Genomic DNA, 21690 nt, shown 5'->3' with positions numbered 1-21690 from the left:
TAACAGGGAAGAGTGAAAGAGACAATAGGAAAGGGCTTCAGGTGAAATTCTGTGGCCTTACAGTAAAGTCAGCCCATGTGGTGGCAAAGTGTGCCCCTGGCCGCTTCTAGAACTATAAATCATAGCAGTCTCAATGAAAACTTTCCTGGAGCAAATACTGTAAGTTTAAACTAGGAACTCAGTATCACTGGTACCATTTCTACCGTGTCTTTCGTATGCATTGATTAGCTGCTGTAAATGCCACCTGGCTTCACAGCTCTTACTAGAGAGATGAAAGGAAGGAGGAATCCTCTGTAGCCTACATCAGTGAACAAAACTAGCTTCCATCTCTTCCATTTCCTGACCCTACACAGTGCTGTATGTTGTACGCTTGAAGGCCAGGATGCCTCACTAAAATGGACATTGGGTGTGGTATTTTCCCTCTTCACTTTTTGTGATGTTCTTAGCGAAGTGTTTCTGGGGGAGTTACTGATCATATACAAATGCAGTAAGAGCAATTATTTTTGGATGTAAATTTGCTCATTAATACCTTGGGTATTCAGGTTAGCAATGTCAGGTAAGAAAGAGATGCATATGTACATTTTCTCCTCACAGAAGTATAATGAGCATGAAAGATGTTCCCCATGTCTCAGAGGGCAGGCAAAGTTTTCTTTTGATGGCTAGAAAAAACAATGCACAACTTTGTGGTAGCAACTGTGTTACTGCTGCATCTAATGGCCTAGTCAAAATGTACACACACAGTATTTCTCTTGACTCTTCTGTCATATTTGCTGTAGTCTTGCTATGTGACTGCAGTGACAGCATGTACACTTTAAATACACTATCAGTACAGCAATACATCTTAGTCCGTAAAATTGTGAGTAATCAAAACTTCAGCTACCTCTTACAAAGGTAGGAATCCATCAGCCAGAAAAATTGTAATGTTACACAATTGTATGACATGGTGTTTACAATGCGTGCAATTTCAAAGATTAGGTATAAATCTCCTTACGGTTCTATATGGAATTATCATTGTTATCTAATGCTGTCTTAACTCCAAAGCTTAATGTTCACCATTTCACTCTCTCTCCCAAAATTTCTGACGCACAACCAAAATGGAGACCTCCCATCTAAGAAAAGAGGAACATCTGAGCCATTAGGACACGCATGAGATTGGAAACTTACCCTCCCTAGCAGGGACAACTTCCATGTCTAGGTGAGTGTGCAGACTATAATGGACCCTGTCTGCCCCGCAGGAATAACTTCTATTGATCCTGCTTCCATTAAGTGCAATGCCTTTGTTTACATGGACTTTTGCCACATCCTATTATAAAAGCAGCATTTTTTCCCTCCGCTGCTGGAATCTATGAGTAAACAATGCTCTTTTACTGAGTACCAATGACAGGCCTAACTCTTGAAAAACGAAAGGCAACAGCCTCAGGGTCAAAGAGCTTATGTTCTAAAATAATGCAAACTAAATGTTGGGTTTTCTGTCAAAGTTAAGCACCTGCAATTGCTGTATGTAATTTCTGTTCAGTAAGCCTAAAACTCTTACTGAGTCTCCTTATCTCTTGAGGCATTAAATCCTAGACTAGTGCTCAGTAAAACAGCTGAAATGCCACTAACTTAAAAGAGCAGCAACTTCCACTTGATTTTGTCTCTCCTGTGGCTTGTTCCAAGAATGGAGATCAATAGCTGACCCTTTGACTTTGCACTTAAATGCAAGATAATTAAATTGTGTTATGCTGAAATGATGAAGTGATGCATTCTGGGGAGAGGAAGATGTGTCTTAGCCATGTGTCATTTCTGAACCACATTGAAGTATCAGACTCTTTGCAAAGAGGGGGACTCTGGGGCTTGGTAGAGTAGCCCTTTAATTACTATATTTCTCTAATTTGTTCTACTCAGATCTGTGAATGTAAGAAAGGAGGATGATTATTAAAACCTCTATTGCGAATAGAAAATAAATGAAAGAAACACTGTAAATAGAGCCTCTAAACACATCTGGGTATTACCGAATGGCAAAACTAAAAGATGGGGGATTTTTTTCCTTTTCCATTGGTCAATTATACTTTTTAATAAATATACTTCAAAAGAATAATGGGGTTGCAAAACCAAAAAATGTAAGTGCTAATCAGCAAATCTGACCTATTGCATCACCCCAGCAAAGGAATTTCAGCCTAGAATTCTTGCCTTGAGCCAAAACCTTGCTGTTTAAGGGGCTTTCTTCATTCCTCACATACAAAGCTTGTGTCTTCAGCATAGGTCAGAGAAGTCTGGCCTCTTAACACGAAATGGAGACTAACATCAATGAAGGTATGTGGGATTTTGTTCTTTTTCTGTCATGCTAACAAGCTAATTCAAACCTTTTAAAGTGACAAGGGACTAGAGGAGGGCTCTCCAAAAGTATGTAATAATAAATACAGTGTTTTTATCAAATTAGTCCGGTTAAAACTTGAAAAGGAAAGTAATAATATGGACCTTGATGGATGTATATGCTGGACTGAGATCTTGTTTAGTCATTTGCAGTCTCGTGTGACTTCTGTTCTAGCATGCTAGCATGCTGATTTGTTGTCTGCTACAAGCTGATGATTTCGTCTGCACCACTCACCCTCTGTTAGAGCAAATAAGGTGATTAATGAAAATGTTATGCAGACAGGAACTGAAGCCAAGAAAAAAAACTCCCCAGACTTGATTCTCTCTCTTCCAGGAGGGAAAAAAATCTTACCCATAGCTGACACAACTGAACCAAATGCGTCTACAGGGAATGTGTAGTTAAGGTACCAACAGAAACACAAGGTTTCCATTACAAACTCCTGTCTTGATCCTTCCTGTGCTACCTCAGAATTGCTCACTCTGTTACCCAGCCCACTGTGCAAACTCAAAACAGCTCCAGATCAGATGTCTGACTGTTAGCAACTCCATGGGAGCTCTAAAGAGTATTATACTCCGTGGCATCCTGTCTTTCTCCAGCCCACTCTTACAGTGGAAAAAAAAGATTACATGCTCACTATAGGACACTTCCCCCTCTTCTTCCAATCTGTGCTACCTCTTCTTGAAACCTAGGATTATGTCCCAACAGAGCTGACAGGCTAACTGTCAAGCCATTCATTCTCAACGGTGTGGTCTTTACACAGAGAAATTATACATATAGCAGAATTAACCAGTGGGTACTCATGGGTCAAATGGCAGGAACCAAAAATGCAACGTAGTGACCTCTAAATGTTGTAACTGCTTCTTTGGCGATTCTCTTGCAAATGTATCTCCATAGATAACTGTGCTCTTTTTTTGATCACTGTGATGACCTATCTTTCCTCATCCTTCAGTGTGGGACACAGGTTATTCCTTGCTCTTCTAACAACCCAAGGGTCTTCTCTGTCTACCTGAAAATGCTGTTACTTAGTCCTTGTTGGAAAATTCTAGTTAGCGTACTTAGACGGTCTTAAGTTTTAATTTATCTGAGTCCCGATCACTGTGGGAGGGAGAAACTTAAAAGTTAGATCAAACCTAAAAACTTGAACCTGAAAATGCTTGTATTACAAGAATGTTTGAAATCAAGCTGAAACATCACAAACCATCTCTGTCTGTACGATGAACACAGAAACAACCTCTGTAGTGGTTCAGACTGCTTTCAATGAAAGTCTACCTCACAAATAATTTTTGTGGTGGCTTTCATAAAAAATTTGCATGGTAATTTTCCTGATCTCTGGTATGACAATTGAAATGTTTTAAGTGGGAGAGCAATTAAATAGGTAATGACAAATTGCATTCATCTGGTGTGAATTGTGGGTGAATTCATGCTGAAATTGTGAAACTTCGTCTCCATGAGCTTTACCCAGCACTCCAAAGGAGGAATCTCATGACCCCATGAATCAGTCTTTTCTCTGTTGACATATCAATGATTTTTTTATTATTCTATTCTACTAAAAACAGAAAAGTGCTTGTAAAAGCAAAGCTTATCAAATTAATGAAAGGCTGTCCTGCTATGCAAAATAACAGACTAAAGGATTATTCATCTAAACTGAAACATACACTTTATTTATCTGAATTCTGGAAGATGTTGAATGTCATCTGCCTCCAACTGAAGTCCACATACTTTGGCATGAATAGACATTGCAGATAAGTTATGACATTTTATGTGCACAGCGTCTCCCAGGATTTGGGGACAGGATGAGATTTCATTTTACTAGAAGCCAAGCAAACAGAAGTTAGCAAAGTTGCCTTTGGGTGTAACTGTGAAATGTTTCTTTGTGAACTTTTGAACTGTTTAATCAACAACCTCATAGTAACACAGTCTGCATGAAACATGGGACTTCAGCATTTATAAGCACAGCTAAAGCTGTAAAGCTGAGTGAAAAATCTGATATTGAGAGTTTATTGCAACTATATGGAGGAGAGAGGGAGTGGGAATTTTCTTTCATTTTTATTCTCATTCTGGATGGATTGTTGTGCCAGAGAGCAAGGTGGTGCTGAAGTAGTTTATGAGCAGCATCAGCCAATGACCATATGGAGCTTCCAGCTTCAGGGAACAGGCAGCTCTGGAAAGTAGTTTTATGGGCTGATAATCAAACAGTAAGTTTGTTGCTTGACATCAGGCAGCTACCATTCAAGGCATGCATAAACCCATTGCATACACTTCAGAAAATCTTCTGCCCAGATTGTAAAGCCACACTTCCTGTTTAAACCAGGATTCAGGTCTTTGTTTTTAATAAAGGAATCAGATTCTATGATAACAGTTGTAGTCATTATTCCAATGTGCTCACTTTTAAAGCAGGTCAGCTTTTTAGAAAAGACAATATTTGCAGTTCAACATTCAACTCTTGCAAGTCTCATTTATATGTGCTATTCTGACAATACCTTCCCTGTTTATTTTGCATCTCCCTATCTAGCAGTCTCCTTCAACCACAGCTGTATGAAAAGCAAAAAAGAGCACCAGTTACCGTCTCCTTTCTAGTTTCAGCTTGTATTTCAGTCTTTTCTATGTGTTAATTCTTTAAAACTACAAATGTGTGTAAGCACGCACATATCTAGGCCTCATTCTCAAATATAAGCAGAAAATAAAGAAGAGAAGGTTTTCAACAATTATCACTAATTAGGTTGTCTTTTAATTTTGGCTGTCTTAATGTTTTAATCACTGGGGTGAACCTGTAGGGATGTACACCCAGTTCTCTGAAAAATCAGGCTCCTATCCAATGTCTCAAGCTGCTTCTGAAAGCATGTGTTACCACCTTGGCCATATTCTATACAAAAGAGGAAATAAATGGTTATTAATGAGATGTTGCAATGAGATTCCCTTAGCATTCCTCCTTAGATAGACTTGCCAGGCAACTTCTCCCTAAGCCTGCAAGACTTCAGGCATCAACAGGTCACATGGAGGGGGGTACATCATGTGACAGAAGAGGTTGTTTTATTAGACTGCAATAGAGGAGCGTCACTGCTAGAGCACCGTTTCTCTGAGCATTAACACCTACAGTATAACACACCCTAGATGCAGCTCAGCTCCCGCGATCTCTCCATGTTTTATGATCATTTTGCAGGACAGCTGGTCACAGGGCCTCACCAGCTGTGTCTGACGTGTGGGGTCATGGCGTAGGAGAGAGGCCATGGTGAGTGCTGGAAATGAATGAATGAAGTATGTGGCTGTGGAGGAGTACTAGTCAGGAGCCAATCATCTGAGTGTGACTCTGGATGTGAAACATAACTGAAAAGCTAAGATCTTAAGTGGAACGCGGACATATTTCAAAGACAGCTTTGTCAAAGGCATCTTGGTATATATAACTTTGAAAACACCTCCCTCTACTTTTGAAGCGACTATCTCATCATATACTCACATACAGAAATCAACTGGATTCCTTTTTTCAAAAGGAAATACTACCTTCAATACTTTCCTTTTTCAAAGTACTATTGAAAGGAACATCTTTATTATTTTGAAATTTACCAAATTATACATATATACAAGCACAGCCTCTTTATCAACTCTGTTGATATAACTGTTTTCCCTTGCACGCTGTGCCCATGTCTTCATTGCTTGCCTTTACAGAGAGTCTAGTGTTAAAACCATTTATGTCTCGCTACAGAATGTGGTTTATACATATGAATCATGCTAGAAGGGCTGCCTAGCAGCCACCATTTTCTCTATAAGCACTTTAAAAGCCTTTTGACATGTACATCATTTTACTGTGTGAGTGATTCCTCAGCAGAGATTCTGAATTCTACAGGTCATACATATAATGAAAAATGCAGTTCCTGTAAAGGTAGACAAGTTGTAGTAGAAAGTTCCCTATTACTTGCCAAAACATAAATTACTAGTGCCTCAGGCACATTTATTCATGCTCTTTTCATTTAAGAAGTGAGCAGGTCTACTCTCTAATAGGCCTGTTCTTTTGGGTGAGGAGAGGAAACCTGCTGGCTTTTCTGAGATGGTGCACCTGTTCCTTGTGTATGCAGGAAATTAGCTGACCACACTTTGGATGCCCAAAGCAGATGGGCTAATGAAATACTCTGCAAAATACAGGATTTTACTGTGGCCAAAGATTTTTCAGGATAAGCTTCCTGTGATGGAAAAGTTTTGTGAAATATAATAGGAAATGCACATTATTTTAAACTATTACTGTGAAATTCTAAAAGATATCCCTGCCATGTAAGTCTGCAGGCTAGCTCCAAAACCCCATGCAGAGGACATAATTTTTACTTTGAAAAAGATCATAGAAGTTCCCAGCTGTTCTTGTTTCCATTTGGACTCTTGGTCAATCTAGTCCTAAATCTGGGAACTACAAAATGATTTGAACCTGACTTCTGTCCATATTCCTAGCTCTTGCTGAGCACAACTCTGGCAGCCATGAGGAGTCTTGGGCTGGGATTCAGGAACTGCAGTATGCAGAGCTGCAAGGCTCATAAACTTGAGTAATCAGGAGGTTCTGTTACAACAGACTGACTGTAAATAAAACCAAAGAAAACAGGAATTGCAACTTCATGAGTTGTGTTGTATCCTGACTTAGCTTCAGGGGATTGAGATGATCCAACTATTGCTGTTGCAGCTTGACAGTGCCAAACAGGACAGTTTATTATTGCTACAAAAGACATGATGCACAAAGTACTTTGACCTTGAATTTCAGCCGGTTCTTTGAAACTTGTTTCTACTTTCTTTTGAAAAGAAAAGTTTTTACAGTTCAGGTTTAGGATTGTTACTCTTTGTGAATAATGGACAAATAAGAGAAAATCTTAGTCTTAGGAAAAATGATACATCATTACACTGCACACAAACAGGTATGTGTTTACCATTTTTTTCAGAAGATACATAACCTCAGCACTGTATAATGCTGTCTGCATGCTCAGAGATGCACATTTGTAAATCACCTTTTCAGTGTAACCCCTTTGTTCTATTACTCAAGGCTGTAAATGCTGTTAAGAGAATAAATTCACCACTCTGGGTGAGGCAGCTAGGGCCTGTTCCCATGCCTTAATATATGGGAGAAGGAACTGGACACAAGGAATGCCCACACAGAAAGTAACACAGAAGTTGGAAGGATTAGAGTTGATTATTCACTGACTACTGCTGTGTCAGCGGAGTTCCGTATGGATGGTAAAGAGCTGAAACTGTGTTTTATAATCAGAAGAGTCAAACACAAGCTTGACTTAGGAACCTAGGACCACTTATATATTAAAAAAACCCAGATATTAAAAACCCCAAAGGTGGTCTGATTTCCAAGTGAAAAACAGTTGTGCAGTGGAAGTTACTGTTGTTCTTACTGTGTTTGTCCTTGAAACTGCAATGAATGTACTCAAATGAAAAGTGTGCTAGCACAATCACTTCTTCATAAAGGGAACACCACAGAACTTGCAGAGCACCCATGAGAATGTTACAGCCTCTTTACAACTGCTTAGTTGAGAAAACAGTTATGTGGTACAGTTCCTTGGCCTTCTGCAAGAAATTAATCTAAACATCCAAGAAAGCAATTTTCATGCTAACACCAGAAAAACGTAGCTTATACCAAATTAGTTTGAGTCTCTTGCAAACAACAGTGGTCATATTCAGTTTACAGTGTATATGTATGATACAGAAATGTAAAGTGTAACTTTACACAAGACCAGAGTTGGCTCATGGAAAGAAGTTTTAAGCAAGCATATGCACAGAAGTTCAGCACAGGTGTCATATGCTTTTCCAAAATAATTAGTCTGTAACTCACCCACAGTGCTAACCTTAGCAGCACAAAGCAGGGTATTGATGATATATCCTCAGGAAGTATAGCTGCTTTTCCAAGAATTCATTACAAAAGCAAAGCACCAGCCAAATAGCATTTTCTCAGACATTTTTTGTAACCTATTAGATTCTTAATGACAAAAAATAAATTTTAGTAATTTTTGTCTTAGTGACAAAAAATAATCTAGTGATTTGTACACTCAAAAGGGAGTAGTCTATTGCATACAAAAATTGAATTATGTTTCTGTAAACAGTCTACAAGAACATCAGTCAAGATAAGGACAAAAGAAGAGAAGGATTATTTCACTGAGAACTTTGGTGTTAGACTGAGAGGGGGGGGAAGTACTCAAATCCTTATTATTATCCTATCAAGCATAGTGAAAGAGCTGAACTGTGACTTTTTTATGTTATAGAGCTCTAAAATTTCAAGGAATTAATAGCAGCCTATTAAACGATCTAATTTTAAATGATGGGGAAGAGAAAAGGAAGTATCAAGTCAAAGATGTGGGTTTAAAATAGTGTATCATTACAGAGATGACTTTGGTTTGATAAGGTCAGTGATATTGTTTTCTCCAGAGGCAACACTGCTCAAAAAAATCACATGCAGAAATGCAGAGAAAACAGGTGAGTTCTATATGGCTTTTCACCAGTAAGCAATGTTAGCAAAAAAGTCTCTAAAAACGAATAGTCCTTTACCATCTAGGATCTTGTGATATGAGTCAGGTGAGAGTTTACACTTGGAGAGAAAAGATATGTTTGCTTCGTCCACACTGCTTACCAGAAACATTGGTCAATTCCATATACTGAAACTAGGGTAAGAAACAGAATGACAAAATATTCTTTCTGGTTTGTTTTTTTTAAAAAAAGAACACCCCTTTGGGGAATGCCTGAAACTTTGCTTAGAAGGTGCTGGTGCTGGACTTCTGTACTTTGACAAACAGTGTTTAAAAGCTGTTTCTCTGCATTTACAGCTTTGTCTCTGCATTATATAATGAGAGCTTCATAAATTATCACCTTAGACAGTATAAGGTATCTGACAATCATGTTCCTAAACACATTTCATCTGTACGTTTCCCAGTTGTAGAAGTCTGGGACAAGGTTCATGGTAAAGCATTTGTGCCAGCTGTTGTACAATATTTTCTTACTTCAGTGAGCACAGCAAAGATGACATTGTAACCTGCCTGACCATTTCATCCTCTGAAAGCTACCAGTGAGATTTGTTAATTAACATAGCTCCCCAGAAGTTAGACTTCTACATTTAAACTCCACGCTCCAACAGATGCTGGCTTAAATCATGTCTGATTTGGTCAATGAGATGGTGATTATCCCAAAGACTGAAAGGAGATGCCAACACAATAAAACTCACTCAAGCTGGAAGGAAAACCTAGAAAAATGGTGAAAGAGTCTTTTGGCATGGATAATTACCCTGATCTTATGCAGTATCTGAACTCACTTGCAGATGAGATGTTAAGAAAGCTGTGGAATATAACCACAGTAGAATGAATCGTGAGTAGCATTGTGTTCCCACAACATTCAGCCGCACTCCCACTAGTATATCTGTGCTTCTACAGGTCTTTTGTAAGTCATCATATCAGGATTACAAAGGAGTTGCGATACATGTGTGCAGTTTCCTTTAACAGTTTTGAGCAGATTTTCATGGTGTAAATACCACAATTATTTTCAGTTGTTCTCTGGACTTAAGAGTTTGCAGATTATGTGGGGTCTATACTATAGATGAAACCGACCGTAAAGTAATGGGTCTGAATACCATACATAGATGCCAAACCTCGAAAATACCTTCAACAGCATCTGTTAAAACCTACTGTTATGAACTGAGACATTTCGCCTCTTAAAGTTACTGTTTCAGGCCCTCTGCAAACTCTGGCAGCTATCATACCTGTCTGCCATTTGAAAACTTATCTTTTCAACAGTACCAGCTATTCTGCAGAGCAGGTAAGAGCTGGAGATAATGAGGAGAGGGAGAATCCTTACTCCAGGCAGCATGTCCTACTACTTGAGCAATGCTGAGTTAACCTACCTAGCCCTATTCCCCCTTCAAAGCCTCACCAGCACATGGAGGAGGGACAGAATCAGAGTTAGGGTTCACCATAAGTGATCTTTAACTGTGCGCAAAAACATTTTTATGTGTATTATCAATGCAATGCTTACTATATGTGCAGGTGGTGAGGAGAGGATGTGGTTTCTTTCCAAATGAAACACAAAATTCTGTGCTTAAAAATATATTTTTATATATATGTTTCCTTATTAGGGACAGTGACAGAGGTTTTTTTTTTTAAGACAAGGGGTAGATGATTAGCTGGAGATAGCCTTACCTCTTGTATCATATAGCTTGAAGTAAAACTGATTCTATTAAATCTGCACCATAGCATCTCTTAAACCTATGGTATAGAATCACTCTGTCTCATTACCAAATTCTACATATTTTCAGACATTTGTTGAAAAAATTAGCTTTTTAATCTATTTCTTATAGGTGTATTTATGCTAATAATACTATGTAGGGGCATCTATAAATTCCAAAGCATTTGCTTTTCTGGTTGCTCATAATTTTGCTCATACATTTCTATTTAAGCTAGAATTTGGTGCACATGTTGCCAATCTGAGAAAGACTATTTCTAAAACATTAGTGAGAAGAATTCAGTTGTTTCCAAGAATTATGAAAATTTGAGGAAATAGAAGGTGCAAATACTGTACATCTCTGCACAAAGGGGAAAAAAAGGTATCATTGAGAATCCTGGCAGAGATGTATTCCTTTGGGGTATCCAAGAAATTCAGTTTTGTTTTGGCCATGTTCTGAGAATTTAGAAAACATACTTTGCAAATACACCCTGGATTTATTATACAATAAGACTAGCCATCTGCCAACATTCTATTGGCACTGCTTGTATGGACATATATACACCAAACAGAAATTTCCATTGACATAAGAGGGGCTCTCAGTGCCCTGTTAGAGTTTCACATGCATGCACAAGAAAGCTGCATACAATTCACATAGGTCTTGGAAAATACATCAATCGCCAGAACAATCAAGAACTACCAAGCTAATAATGTATTAATGATAGTCTGCAGTCCTTCTGCTGGCATTTAAAAGAAATTGCAAATTTAAATTAAGTAAGCCCCTACAATATATAACAAGAATTAGTCTGTGGTTCAGTGAGACCCCTGTTCATATTTGTTATAGCAGGATTGCAAACTACCAGATTAAGAATGCAGGAAAGCCCTATATGAACCGTGAGGTTTTGCAAGAATCTATAAATCCTCAGTCTAGTATCTACATTTGTAGCAACGTAATTTCATTTATTTACCCCCAAATTGCAAAACAAATATTTCTCTGATCTATTAACAAACAGCTCACCATTGCAGCAAAATTTTGCAGGAAACATCTGAAGAGGCACTAGGCTGTCATGTTCTAACCCTTCTCAGCTGGCTCCATTGTAAGTTCCTCTAGTGGAAATACTGACAGCTGTTTAGTTTAAAAAGCTCAACACATCCTTTTTGGCTGCTGTACCTCAGCTGGTATTACTCTGGAACTAAGTGGTTAGCATTTCTGCCTCTCTCCTTGACCAGTTTTAAGAGCTGCTGTTGAAGGCAGTAAAGGCTACATAACTAGCATACCCATTCTGCTTGTGTATTTGCTGTCCAGGGATACTCTAGCTGGCTGCAGGACCAAAGCAGACGGAAAGCTGCAAAACATGTAGCAGCAACACAATGCTCTCTCATGTGAATTTTTCAGGTGTCTCTATTCCAAAAACTCATATAACTTATAACTGAATAATAGAGAGCAGTCTGGTAGAAATATAGGGTGCAATAAATCTAAGATAGCTTATTGATCCATTGATGGCAATGTTAACAGATACCCAGTCACAAGTATTTTGCTTATAATTCCTGAGAGCACTACAAAAGTGCTGTAACTGATTACAGAAAATCTTTTCCTTGCACTAAAGGTCATTTCAGGATATGCTCACTTTAATACCATTTGACTTGTGCCAAGTTCCTGGTTAGTAAATGCTTTTTACGTTAGGGCTGCAAAAAAGCTTCTGAGGTCGTTTTTCTACCAGTAACTACAATGGTGGCACTCTGAACTTTTAAAAACTTTTCTTTTATATTAAGTGGAGGCCCTGTAAGATCTGCTGAATCTGCAAGACCTGCAAAATACAGGATATGTGTGTCTGACTTCAGTGCCTGCACTTAAATAACCCACATTGTCTAGCTATTGTTAAACTGAACACAGCAAGATAATGATCTCACTGCCCATGCGAATCTACCTAATAAAAGCCAAGTGGGTAACAAAGGAAAAAAAGTGTACCTATAGAAACTCTACAGAAAGGACCCTTCAAAGGTTGTCCTGCATTTGAACAGCAGAGTATTTTTTTGGCTCTGTCAGCACTGACTTCCAAACAGCTGATCCAAGATTGGAAGGGGGCAGGGGGAAGTTGGAACATGCTTAACTTATAAAACAGAACTAGAAACCACATGTCCAATATAAACAAGTTCCAGGTTTCTGCTCTTGGACGTGCCATAACCATGTTCAGCCAGACAATAATACAATACAACAGTTGTATTTTAAATTGTTAAAGGAGCCTTCTTTTCAGATGAAATCCAATTGTGAGTTTCTTTCATAAAGAACTCCAGTTTAGCAGAAGGTTTGTTTATGCACAACTCATGTCACATACAAATACTTTCCAGCGTCCTGCAGAGAAGTATGTGCTACTGCAGAAAAATCTTCTACAGATTCAGAACACTTTTTCCATAAGGCTGTAATTAATTTCTAATACAAACATAGCTATCAATTGCAATTGTCCATTCGTTAAAAAGATTGTTTGCTAGTTTACTTCAGACTATCTGTAAGATTTAGGTCTTGCTACTGAGAAGGACAGTGCTGCTACCAGTGTCTAGGATGAGGAAAACAACTGGAAGGTGATCCATCCTCACCACTTCCAGTATTAATAGGTCTCATTACACTGGACCCAAGTACCACCTCCATGCTAAAAGGAAGATGGTTTGTGGAAAGAGAATTCTGTGAAGTTTCTGATTTTCCACTAGATACCCAAAGTTTTCACCCTGTAGAAAAGGCACTCCCTGAATGCTGTATTCTGTGAATGATGTTGACTGGAACAGCCATACTGTAGTTGGGATATTTTTTGTTAATTACCCTCTGCCTGACTACAGTAAGATCACAGGTTGCACAGGTTGGCAACTCACTGCCTGAGCTAGACTTGTCTCAGTAACTGTCTTGGTCTCAGCAAAATGTGATTTCCAAAGAACTGTGGAAATCACAAATTGATTCATTTTCTTTCCATACATTTTTTTATCCTGGTTTATTGAGCATGTTTCAGTGCAACACAACACAACCATGTATGTCCCCTTCAGATTCAAAGCAATGCTCACTTGTCTTTTAAACAGACTGTCATCTTCGTCTTCCCTCCTCACTCAGCAAAAGCAAACAGAGGAAAAGTGGGGAAAAATTATGGAGAGAGAATATTTAGCTATGCTGATTATACCTCTTTCAAAGACAATGGTGAAGAGGAAAAAAAGAAGAGTGTTTTTCATAGTAGACCCTCTCTCCATCACAGTTATGACAATGATAAGTACAGCTCTGCTTTAATGGCTTTTTAGCTACAATACCTAAACTCTGTTAATTGTTATCAGAAGCTTTATTTCTGTGACTTCTGCATGATTAATATCTCTGTAGAAAGGGAAGGGGAAGGCTTTCACAAAAGAACCTGTGTAACAGTCAGGAGATTTAGTTCTCTCTAGTAGCTAATACTACTCAAGTGTGTGGTAAATATCGTTGTCAGCCAATTGGATTCTCCATGCAACCAATTTAACCCTCACTCTTTTGCAGCTGAATTAACTGAATCCTATTATTCAATCCTGAACCAGTCAGGTAAAAAGATTGAGTAGGAGTAGTTCTGTTTTTCTTCTTGATGTGAGCTCCTCTTGAAAAATGTAAGTTTTAAGACTTGCTGACTCTTTTAAGAAATTTATGCCCCATGCTTATTTCAAAGATTTTAACATTAAGAGACTTACAGCATGTATACTGCTTATTTGTTATCTTCAGTGAACATAGACTGTTTGATCCAGGCTTAGGATCAATACTTTTAACTAAAAACTTTATTCTTTGGAATTGCATGTTAGGGTGAGGACTTCAGCAGGGCTGTAAATGCAGTTGGTTTATGTTTTCAACAGACTCATTTTTTTAATGTGTTGAAACTTTCTTAGAGGAAGTAAGAAAGGAGATGCAGAGCTCTTTTAGAGCAAACAAAACCAATGCTTTGCAGTTTTGTATTGTTTTTAAACATACAGGCTTATTAAAAGACACTTAAGACCAGTTTTCAGAAAAATGCAAGAGCAGGCTGCTGAACTGAGAAAGAATGCTTATGGCTCAGGCTGGAAAGACAGCTGTTTCATGAGGCTGGCATTTGAAGCTGTCCTGAAGCTACCATTTGAGCCCATCTCAGAGAAAAACCTTAGACAAAAGATTTTGATGCACTCAGCAAAGAGAGGAGGTGGAAAGCAGTAGAAGAGCATTATGGGACACAACAGCCTAGACGCACCCTGGAGCTTTTTGATAATCTGGGTGTATGCTAATGATAGTGAGTTAGGCATGCAGAGCTAGCTAGCTGTTTCTAACTTTTAACACAAGAAGTCAAAAAAAGGAGGCTCAGCCACTAAAACTGAAATTGCTGAGCAACATGCAGATGGCCAAATTCACTTAGTCTGTACTCTTGCCTGTAGGAAATCAGCATTGGGGAAAGGCCTTTCCAATTTCCTCTGGCATCCTGTTCAGAGGGAGTGCAGCTTCCCATTCAGTCCTGGCATCCAGAGCAGCCCAACTGGCAGCTCAGAGGATAGATTGAACCAATGGGACCCACTCATTTCACCCTGTTCTACAAAAGAGCAATCTACAGCCCTGTTTTCCTCTGCTCTTGAGTGGCACAGGAGGCATTAGATTAAGTTTCTCCTCTTGTAATCTTCTCCTGCAAAGGCTTGGGTCTTCACAAACACCGCTCGCTTGCCACACACATGCATGTATACCCCTTCTAAAGTCACTGTGTGCCTACAGGCAAGCTGAAGGAAACCTGAGCTAAGTCTAGTCCACATTTTCTAGCTAACCAGCTAAGTTTCTGGTAATTGCCAGGTGCTAAAATGGAAGATAAAGTTTATTTCACTGATATGTGAACTTGCTTCTCCTTACGTTGGTTAATCAGTTTCTTCACATGCACACAGGTAACATCTGGATTCAAACCAACTTCAGAGAAGTTGTGCTTTACCACTGCGTTTTGAATTGATGTAGTTGGAGCAAATCAGACATACTAGAACTGAAAGTGAAAACCAACCTGCTGTTTAAAACATATTATGCATACTTTATATAAAGGCCTCTTTACCAACCTAAACACAGGCCACATACTACTCCAATTTGTCCAGCCTGTTATGCTGTTGTCACACTTGTCACAGTGAGGTCTGATTGCTTTATTTCTCAGATTGCTTTCAAATACCAAATACATTATGAATTTCTCCATCTTCAGTTACAAAGTAATCAGAAAAATTTTGCTTAGGGAAACAAGAAATAATAATTGGGGGGGAGGGGTACATAAGTTAAAAACTAACTTTTTTCATATGGGATTGTTAGTGTTGTCCTCAAAAATGTGATTACAGAGATTTAATGTAAAGAAATAGAAATTTCTTTACAAGTGAATGGAAATGAGTCAGTCTTTTCTACCTATTTCAATTCATCTAATATTTCATGAATAAGGGTTAGACTAAAAAGAACAACAGACACCAAATAACATATCCTCCATAACTTCAAGGTTAAGCAGGCTGAATACATAGCTGCCCAAGCTCACTCTGCCAGCTAGAGACCAACAAAGGTCTTGACCACCTTCTCTTGGATGAGTCCTAACCTGACATCTATGAGCAAGGATAATATAATTAGGATGGCCTTCTCCCTGTGCCCCGACAGCCATATAGAAGTCAGCTAGTTTAGCAATAGTACAGAGGAGCCACTGTTAAGCCACCTGGCCCCCCAAAGTTTGTTTCACTGCAAGACTCTACCATAGTAAGACTCCAGACTGAGACTGGTGCCCACATCTCCTTAGCTTATGCTAATTTTTGCAAACACATTTAGTTCTGATGATTGAAAAGCTGTTTCTGCATTATGAGGTACTGCTTACTGAGTAGAACTAGTAAGTTTAGAAGGACATTTCAATGGAATTAAATGAAGGTTTATTTTGTGCTTTCTCTGCATTCAAGATGGCATGCTAATGAAGATGGTTAAAAGCTTGAGAGGTCACAGTGATTTGGGGGTGGGGTGCAATACGTAGGATTCTTGTGATCCCTGCCCAAAATCCAGTCAGTTTTTCTCAACGTATAAATACGTAGTATAATGCAGTAAGTTGGGGCTCTCTACAACCTCTCAGAACATAGCGGTCCTGGACAGTGCTTTATGAGGTTGTAGCCTGTAGACAGCTATTAGGCTCTGCACTGTCTCTCTTGGCACTGGTGCATCAAAAGAGACAAACTGGTTTCTAGTGACTCCAGAGAATTTCCAAAACTTCCTAGTGACCCTGTGCTGAAAAACTGCTTAGAGGAAGGAGAACTTTGTCATGTTAAATGGTTTATCTGATTTTCTGAAAGTCCTTTGTGTTTAGGAATTTTCTCAGGAGTGGAGAGGATTTTTAAAACTGGTGTGCCAGTGAAATTTTTCTGTCAATGGGATCAATATAGCTTGGGACAAACAGGGTACTGCATCTGTGGATCACAACACAGCTTCTGAGGTCCACGGGAACCTCAGTGGAAAAGAATTTGGACTTGACATCTACCCACTGACTCTAAATATAACCTTCTGGTAAACATTAAAACTTCAAGGGCTTTGTGGCTGATGATCACGTTGAACGCCAGGACATCCAGTGAGAGAGAGGGTGGAAAACATAAACATTAAAAGAAACCTAGGGGGAGGGGAAGTGTTTGAAAGCTGGTGGAGAGAACGGCAAAGATTTTGGTGACTAATGTTTTCTGCCTGGTTCAAGGGTTTGTCAATTTAATAAAGACGAAGCATTCATAAGGCTCAGATAGGTTAACTGCTAGTGTACCAAACACAAGAAACTATGGATTGCTCTAGCACATTATGTTCTAATAGAGAACTTCATTCTAAAACACTGTACTCAGAGCAAGGGGCTAAGGACAAAAGGCAGATGCAGCTTCCTTGGCTGTTCCATCTTGTTTCTTCTGCTTTAAATAGGATAACTAGCATCCTCTGCACTATGGTTTTTGCTTTGGACATTTGAGCACTGAAATCTGGCTGTAACTATCACAAGGATTTTGCATGGGGCACCAAACAGCTGGAAAATAGTACCAGCTTTCAGCCCCTACCAATGTGGGCTGGCTTTGACCCAATAGTACTTGGAAGGCTCTGTATCTCTTTGCCACATCATGAGCTCAACGACCTAGTCTATCCTTCCTCCAAGCATGAAGAGCAAAGCCTTTAGTTTCTGAGCACAGTAACAGACAAGGACAAGCAAGTTTCTAAAGCAGGTCATAAACTGCACTATTCAAATACCTCTAGCACTATCATCAGTATCTTCTAGCCTGCAGTATTGTTCTTAGCCTTCAGTTCACCCCTAAATACCAGCTCATCTAGTCATACAGAACATGGAAGAAGTTCCACTCCATAGCAGAAGTTTTTGATTGTTTCTTAGTAAACAGGTTTGGGAGTTACTGGATAGAGTTAATTAACTCTATCCCAGCCGAAACCAGGACACTGGGGTAGCTGTTCAAATCACCTTGCATGTGTACTTGGAATACTTTCACCACTGCTTGGTGAGGTGGATAGCTATCACTCTATCCATTTGACAGATTGGCAGACCGATGTGTACATGTTACTTAACTAGTTCAGGACCACTGGAAAGCAGAGGAGACCCAAACCCCTTGTTCTAAATCACTAAAATCCATTATGTGTTTTCTAAAATCAAACATTTGCCAGTCCTGGAAGTCATCGCTTGTTCTGTTAGGTTAACTCCTAGTTCGTATAAACTTTTTTCAAGCCTGTCACAATTTATTTTAAAGAAAGAAAAAAAAATTCAAACACCTTAGAAAACATTCTGCAAGAGGAGTAAGAGGCATTTAAGCCTGTTTAAAACTCAATCCAAACAGAGACAGACCTGTTGCCAGTGAGGAGGGAAACTTGGCAGCTTGTTTAAAGCTTCCCACACAGACACTGGAGACGCAAGAAAACAAAGAAGCTGTAGTCCCTGAGGGTCCTGCCACTCCCACGGCAAAACCAGTCCCTTCCCTGCTTTTTCTCTAGCTCTCACAGACACGCACACGCTCTCTTCTCTTAGTGCCATTAGCTACAGCAATAACCAATCAAGCCCTACAGACCTGGAAAAAAATACAGGAAATGAAGAGTTAAAAAAAAAAAAAAAAAGAGGGAAAAGAAAAAAAAAAAAACCACCACCCTGAACTTGGAGGCAAGCCAGCGTCCCCGAATGACTCGGCTCAGCCGGCAGCCCGGAGCGACACTCCCCAACGGCCCTGCCCTCCCTCTCCTCTCCCCGCAGGGCGGGCATGCCCAGCCCTCCTCTCTTCATCAGGGACAGGAGTTCCCCTTCTCGGTCTCTAGTTGGTTTGGGAGCCCAGAAACATTGCTAAATTTATCTTTCACTTTTAGGACAATGGCAAATGCCAGAAATAAGAAAGCAAAATAACTGAAAATTAATGAAGACAATTCCCTGCAAGCCAAGCGGAATCACCTTTTCTGCATAACTCCCAAGGAGGCAAAAAGCAGTTACACAATGTGAAGCAGGGCAGGCTGCCTGGGGTGCCAGGAACACGCTGTTCCTTTGGCTGTGAGGCACAGGGAATTGTCCGTCCATATGCTCAAACTTGATGGGGCTTTCTTCTGTCCCACGGAGAGCAAAACACCCTCCATTTAGAAAGGCTCTTGCTTTATCTCAGGAAGGCAGCAGGAAAAGCTGGAGGCACACTGAAGAGGTGCGGCTGGTGTGGGTGAGGCTGCCACCTCTGAGCTAAAACTGTTCAAGAGTCATTAAGTCATGTTTACTTCTGAGGATCTTTTTCTCAATGCTCTTTGTAAGTGAACTGACCATAGATCTTAGTGAACTAATTTGTTGTCTGAAATTACCCAGTGGAACAGCTTGCATGAGCCTGCTCTAGTCGGTGTGGTCCCTCGCCATATACGCTATGATCAGTGCCTTCAGGAGAGATTGGTCTCCTCAATTTTTGGTGCTCCGTCTGACTGGAAGCCATCCTGTTCCCCCGCACCAGGCAGAGGCATGAGGTCTGGCAAGTCATGAGGCCTGTTTCAAGATGGCCCTCCTAATACTTTCAGTGCATAACTTCCACAGTGCTTGCAAGACTTCCACTTTTGCTATGTGTGTGTCTCATAAATTACAAGAGCAACAACAAAGTGGTCAGATAAGTCTTCACCAAGAAGTAAACACTAAACACTGATCAGAACAAGTTAGTGTTTGCATTCAAATGTTTTTTGTTTTGAAATTGGTTTTACCCAGCTGCCAAAAGCTTTTTTGAGACTGCCCATGTCCCCTTCTCTCTACACTTAGGATAAATGTCTCATTGTGACTCATGTTCAGCTTCTCAACTGCTTTCCTGCCTACTCTAGCTTTCACACAAGTGTCTGCTAAAGAAAGAAACAGACACACAGCCATCCAGGTGCCTCTAGAACATTTAATTTTAAAATATCAAGAGTATTGATGCTTGCATGGGAAGTGATAAGCTGGTATAAAGGTAGTGACAGGAGCATGGGGTAGGAAAAAGTAGATGGGGGAGGGTAAGAAGCATTGGAAAGGGAAGTAGAAGACGCACCGAACAAGAAGGCTAGCAGCTAAAAATTACAGCTTGGTACTATCCACACAGATGACCCACATGCCATTCCCTGTGACATTAAGTAATAAAAAAGGGCAACATTAGCTTTGAATCTACACCCAGTAAGGGTTTATTCCCAGAGGGGTTTTTTTGTTGCTGTTTGGTTTTCCCGAGCTTGAGTTCTGCGAGGTGAAACCATAATGGTGGCCAAATACAAGTTTGTTTGGTTTTGTTTTTTCAACATTCATTTTAATTACCAAGCTGTAACAAATAAATCTCTGGCTGGATTGTAACTAACCTGTGTGGGTCCTTAGATGAGCTTTAAGATGGGAAGATTTGCCATAAACTTTTTCACACCCCACATAGTGGCATTTGTGCTTTTTCTGGGGTGATCCAGGGTCAGTCCAGCTTCTTGTGCGTTTGTTCTTTTGTCTGGGGCTTGGCTCAGTTACTGCAGCCAGGCTAGTAGGTGTGGCTGCTCTTCCTCCTCCACGCTTACCAGCCGAAGACACGCTTTCTTCCCCAAACTCCTTAGGAGCAACAGAAATGTGTATTTGTTCTGTGATATCAAAGGTCTCTGTTTTTTCCATCCTTAGAGCGGGTGAGTTTGGGACATGCTGGTTCAGATCTGCTAAAATGCTAGCTACCACAAGTAATGATGATCCATTGTCTTTCCCGGTTTCTCTGACTTCCCGCTTATCTTCTCCATTTGATGAAGGAGGTATTGCTGCGTCAGGTTGGGGATCAGGCTCCCCTTTGCGACTATGGATAATAGCACGACTGGACATAGAAACAAGGCACTCTGCTGCAAAATGATCCACATATGCTGCTGTTGCCATTTTTCGTAAGTTTAAAAAGAAATCCAAACAGAAGAGGAAAAAAAACCCACAACACTGTTCTTTCCCTTTTTAAAAAGATAATGCGAGCAGACTTTCCCCTCTCTTATTTCTTAGGATCTCTTTGTAGAAGTAAAGGGTGATTTAGCAGCCATCAAAACCACACTTTGTTCGTGACGATCACACCCAGCTTGTCCCTAAATCAAAAAAGCGTTGGAAGTCCAATGGAAGAGAAAAAGAAGAGCAGATAGGTCCTGGCACTGGCAGCTTGTTGCTCGAGTATGAATTAATGCTGTTTTTTCGAGAACGCAATACAATAAAGATGCGGTTTCCCCAGCCCTTCCATTGCGTTGTGACAGTAGAATAAGCTTTCCCCGTTATCGCTCCTCGGAGTCGCCCGGACCACTGCGGGGGCGTGGCCTGGGAAAACATCTGGGCTTGACGTCACCGCGAAGCCACATCCTGCGCCGATCAGGTTGGCGGCGCGCGAGCAGGGCTGTGCCCGCCAGCGCGGCCTGCGCGCGGGGCAGCAGTCCGCAAATGAAAGGAAGCGGCCGATTGGCTGCCGGGGGACGCCGCGCGTCCAAACCGCCCGCCGCGCGCGCCTGTGCCACCCTCCGCCCCCGCCGTGTCCCGGAGCCACCCCGCGGCTCCGCGCCACAGGGCCGCAGCGCGCAGAGCGGCGGGCGCGAACCCCTCCGCCGGCAGGAAAGCCCACGCAGGCTCCCGCGGCAGCGGTCTCGGCGGCTGTGCGAGCATTAAGCTCCCAGCCCTTTTCACAGGCCGTTCCCTCTGACGAGTATTAACGATTCG

The 21690-nt window shown here is 40.5% G+C and overlaps 1 protein-coding gene across 1 annotated transcript in view; it reads right to left on the bottom strand.

Annotated features, from left to right (window-relative positions):
- The window catches only part of KLF13 (KLF transcription factor 13), a 37089-nt gene extending 15686 nt beyond the window's left edge, over positions 1 to 21403 (bottom strand). The window contains exon 1 of the mRNA XM_072869545.1: positions 20340 to 21403. Coding sequence (XP_072725646.1) covers positions 20340 to 20880 — 541 coding nt within the window. The 5' untranslated portion in view covers positions 20881 to 21403. The remainder of the gene's footprint in view (positions 1 to 20339) is intronic.
- Positions 21404 to 21690: the final 287 nt, after the last annotated feature.

This window comes from Ciconia boyciana, chromosome 8, assembly GCF_034638445.1.
Source record: "Ciconia boyciana chromosome 8, ASM3463844v1, whole genome shotgun sequence".
Taxonomy (NCBI): Eukaryota; Metazoa; Chordata; class Aves; order Ciconiiformes; family Ciconiidae; genus Ciconia; species Ciconia boyciana.
The sequence above is the reverse complement of the archived record's forward strand: the minus strand, read 5'-3'. Positions and strand labels throughout refer to the sequence as shown.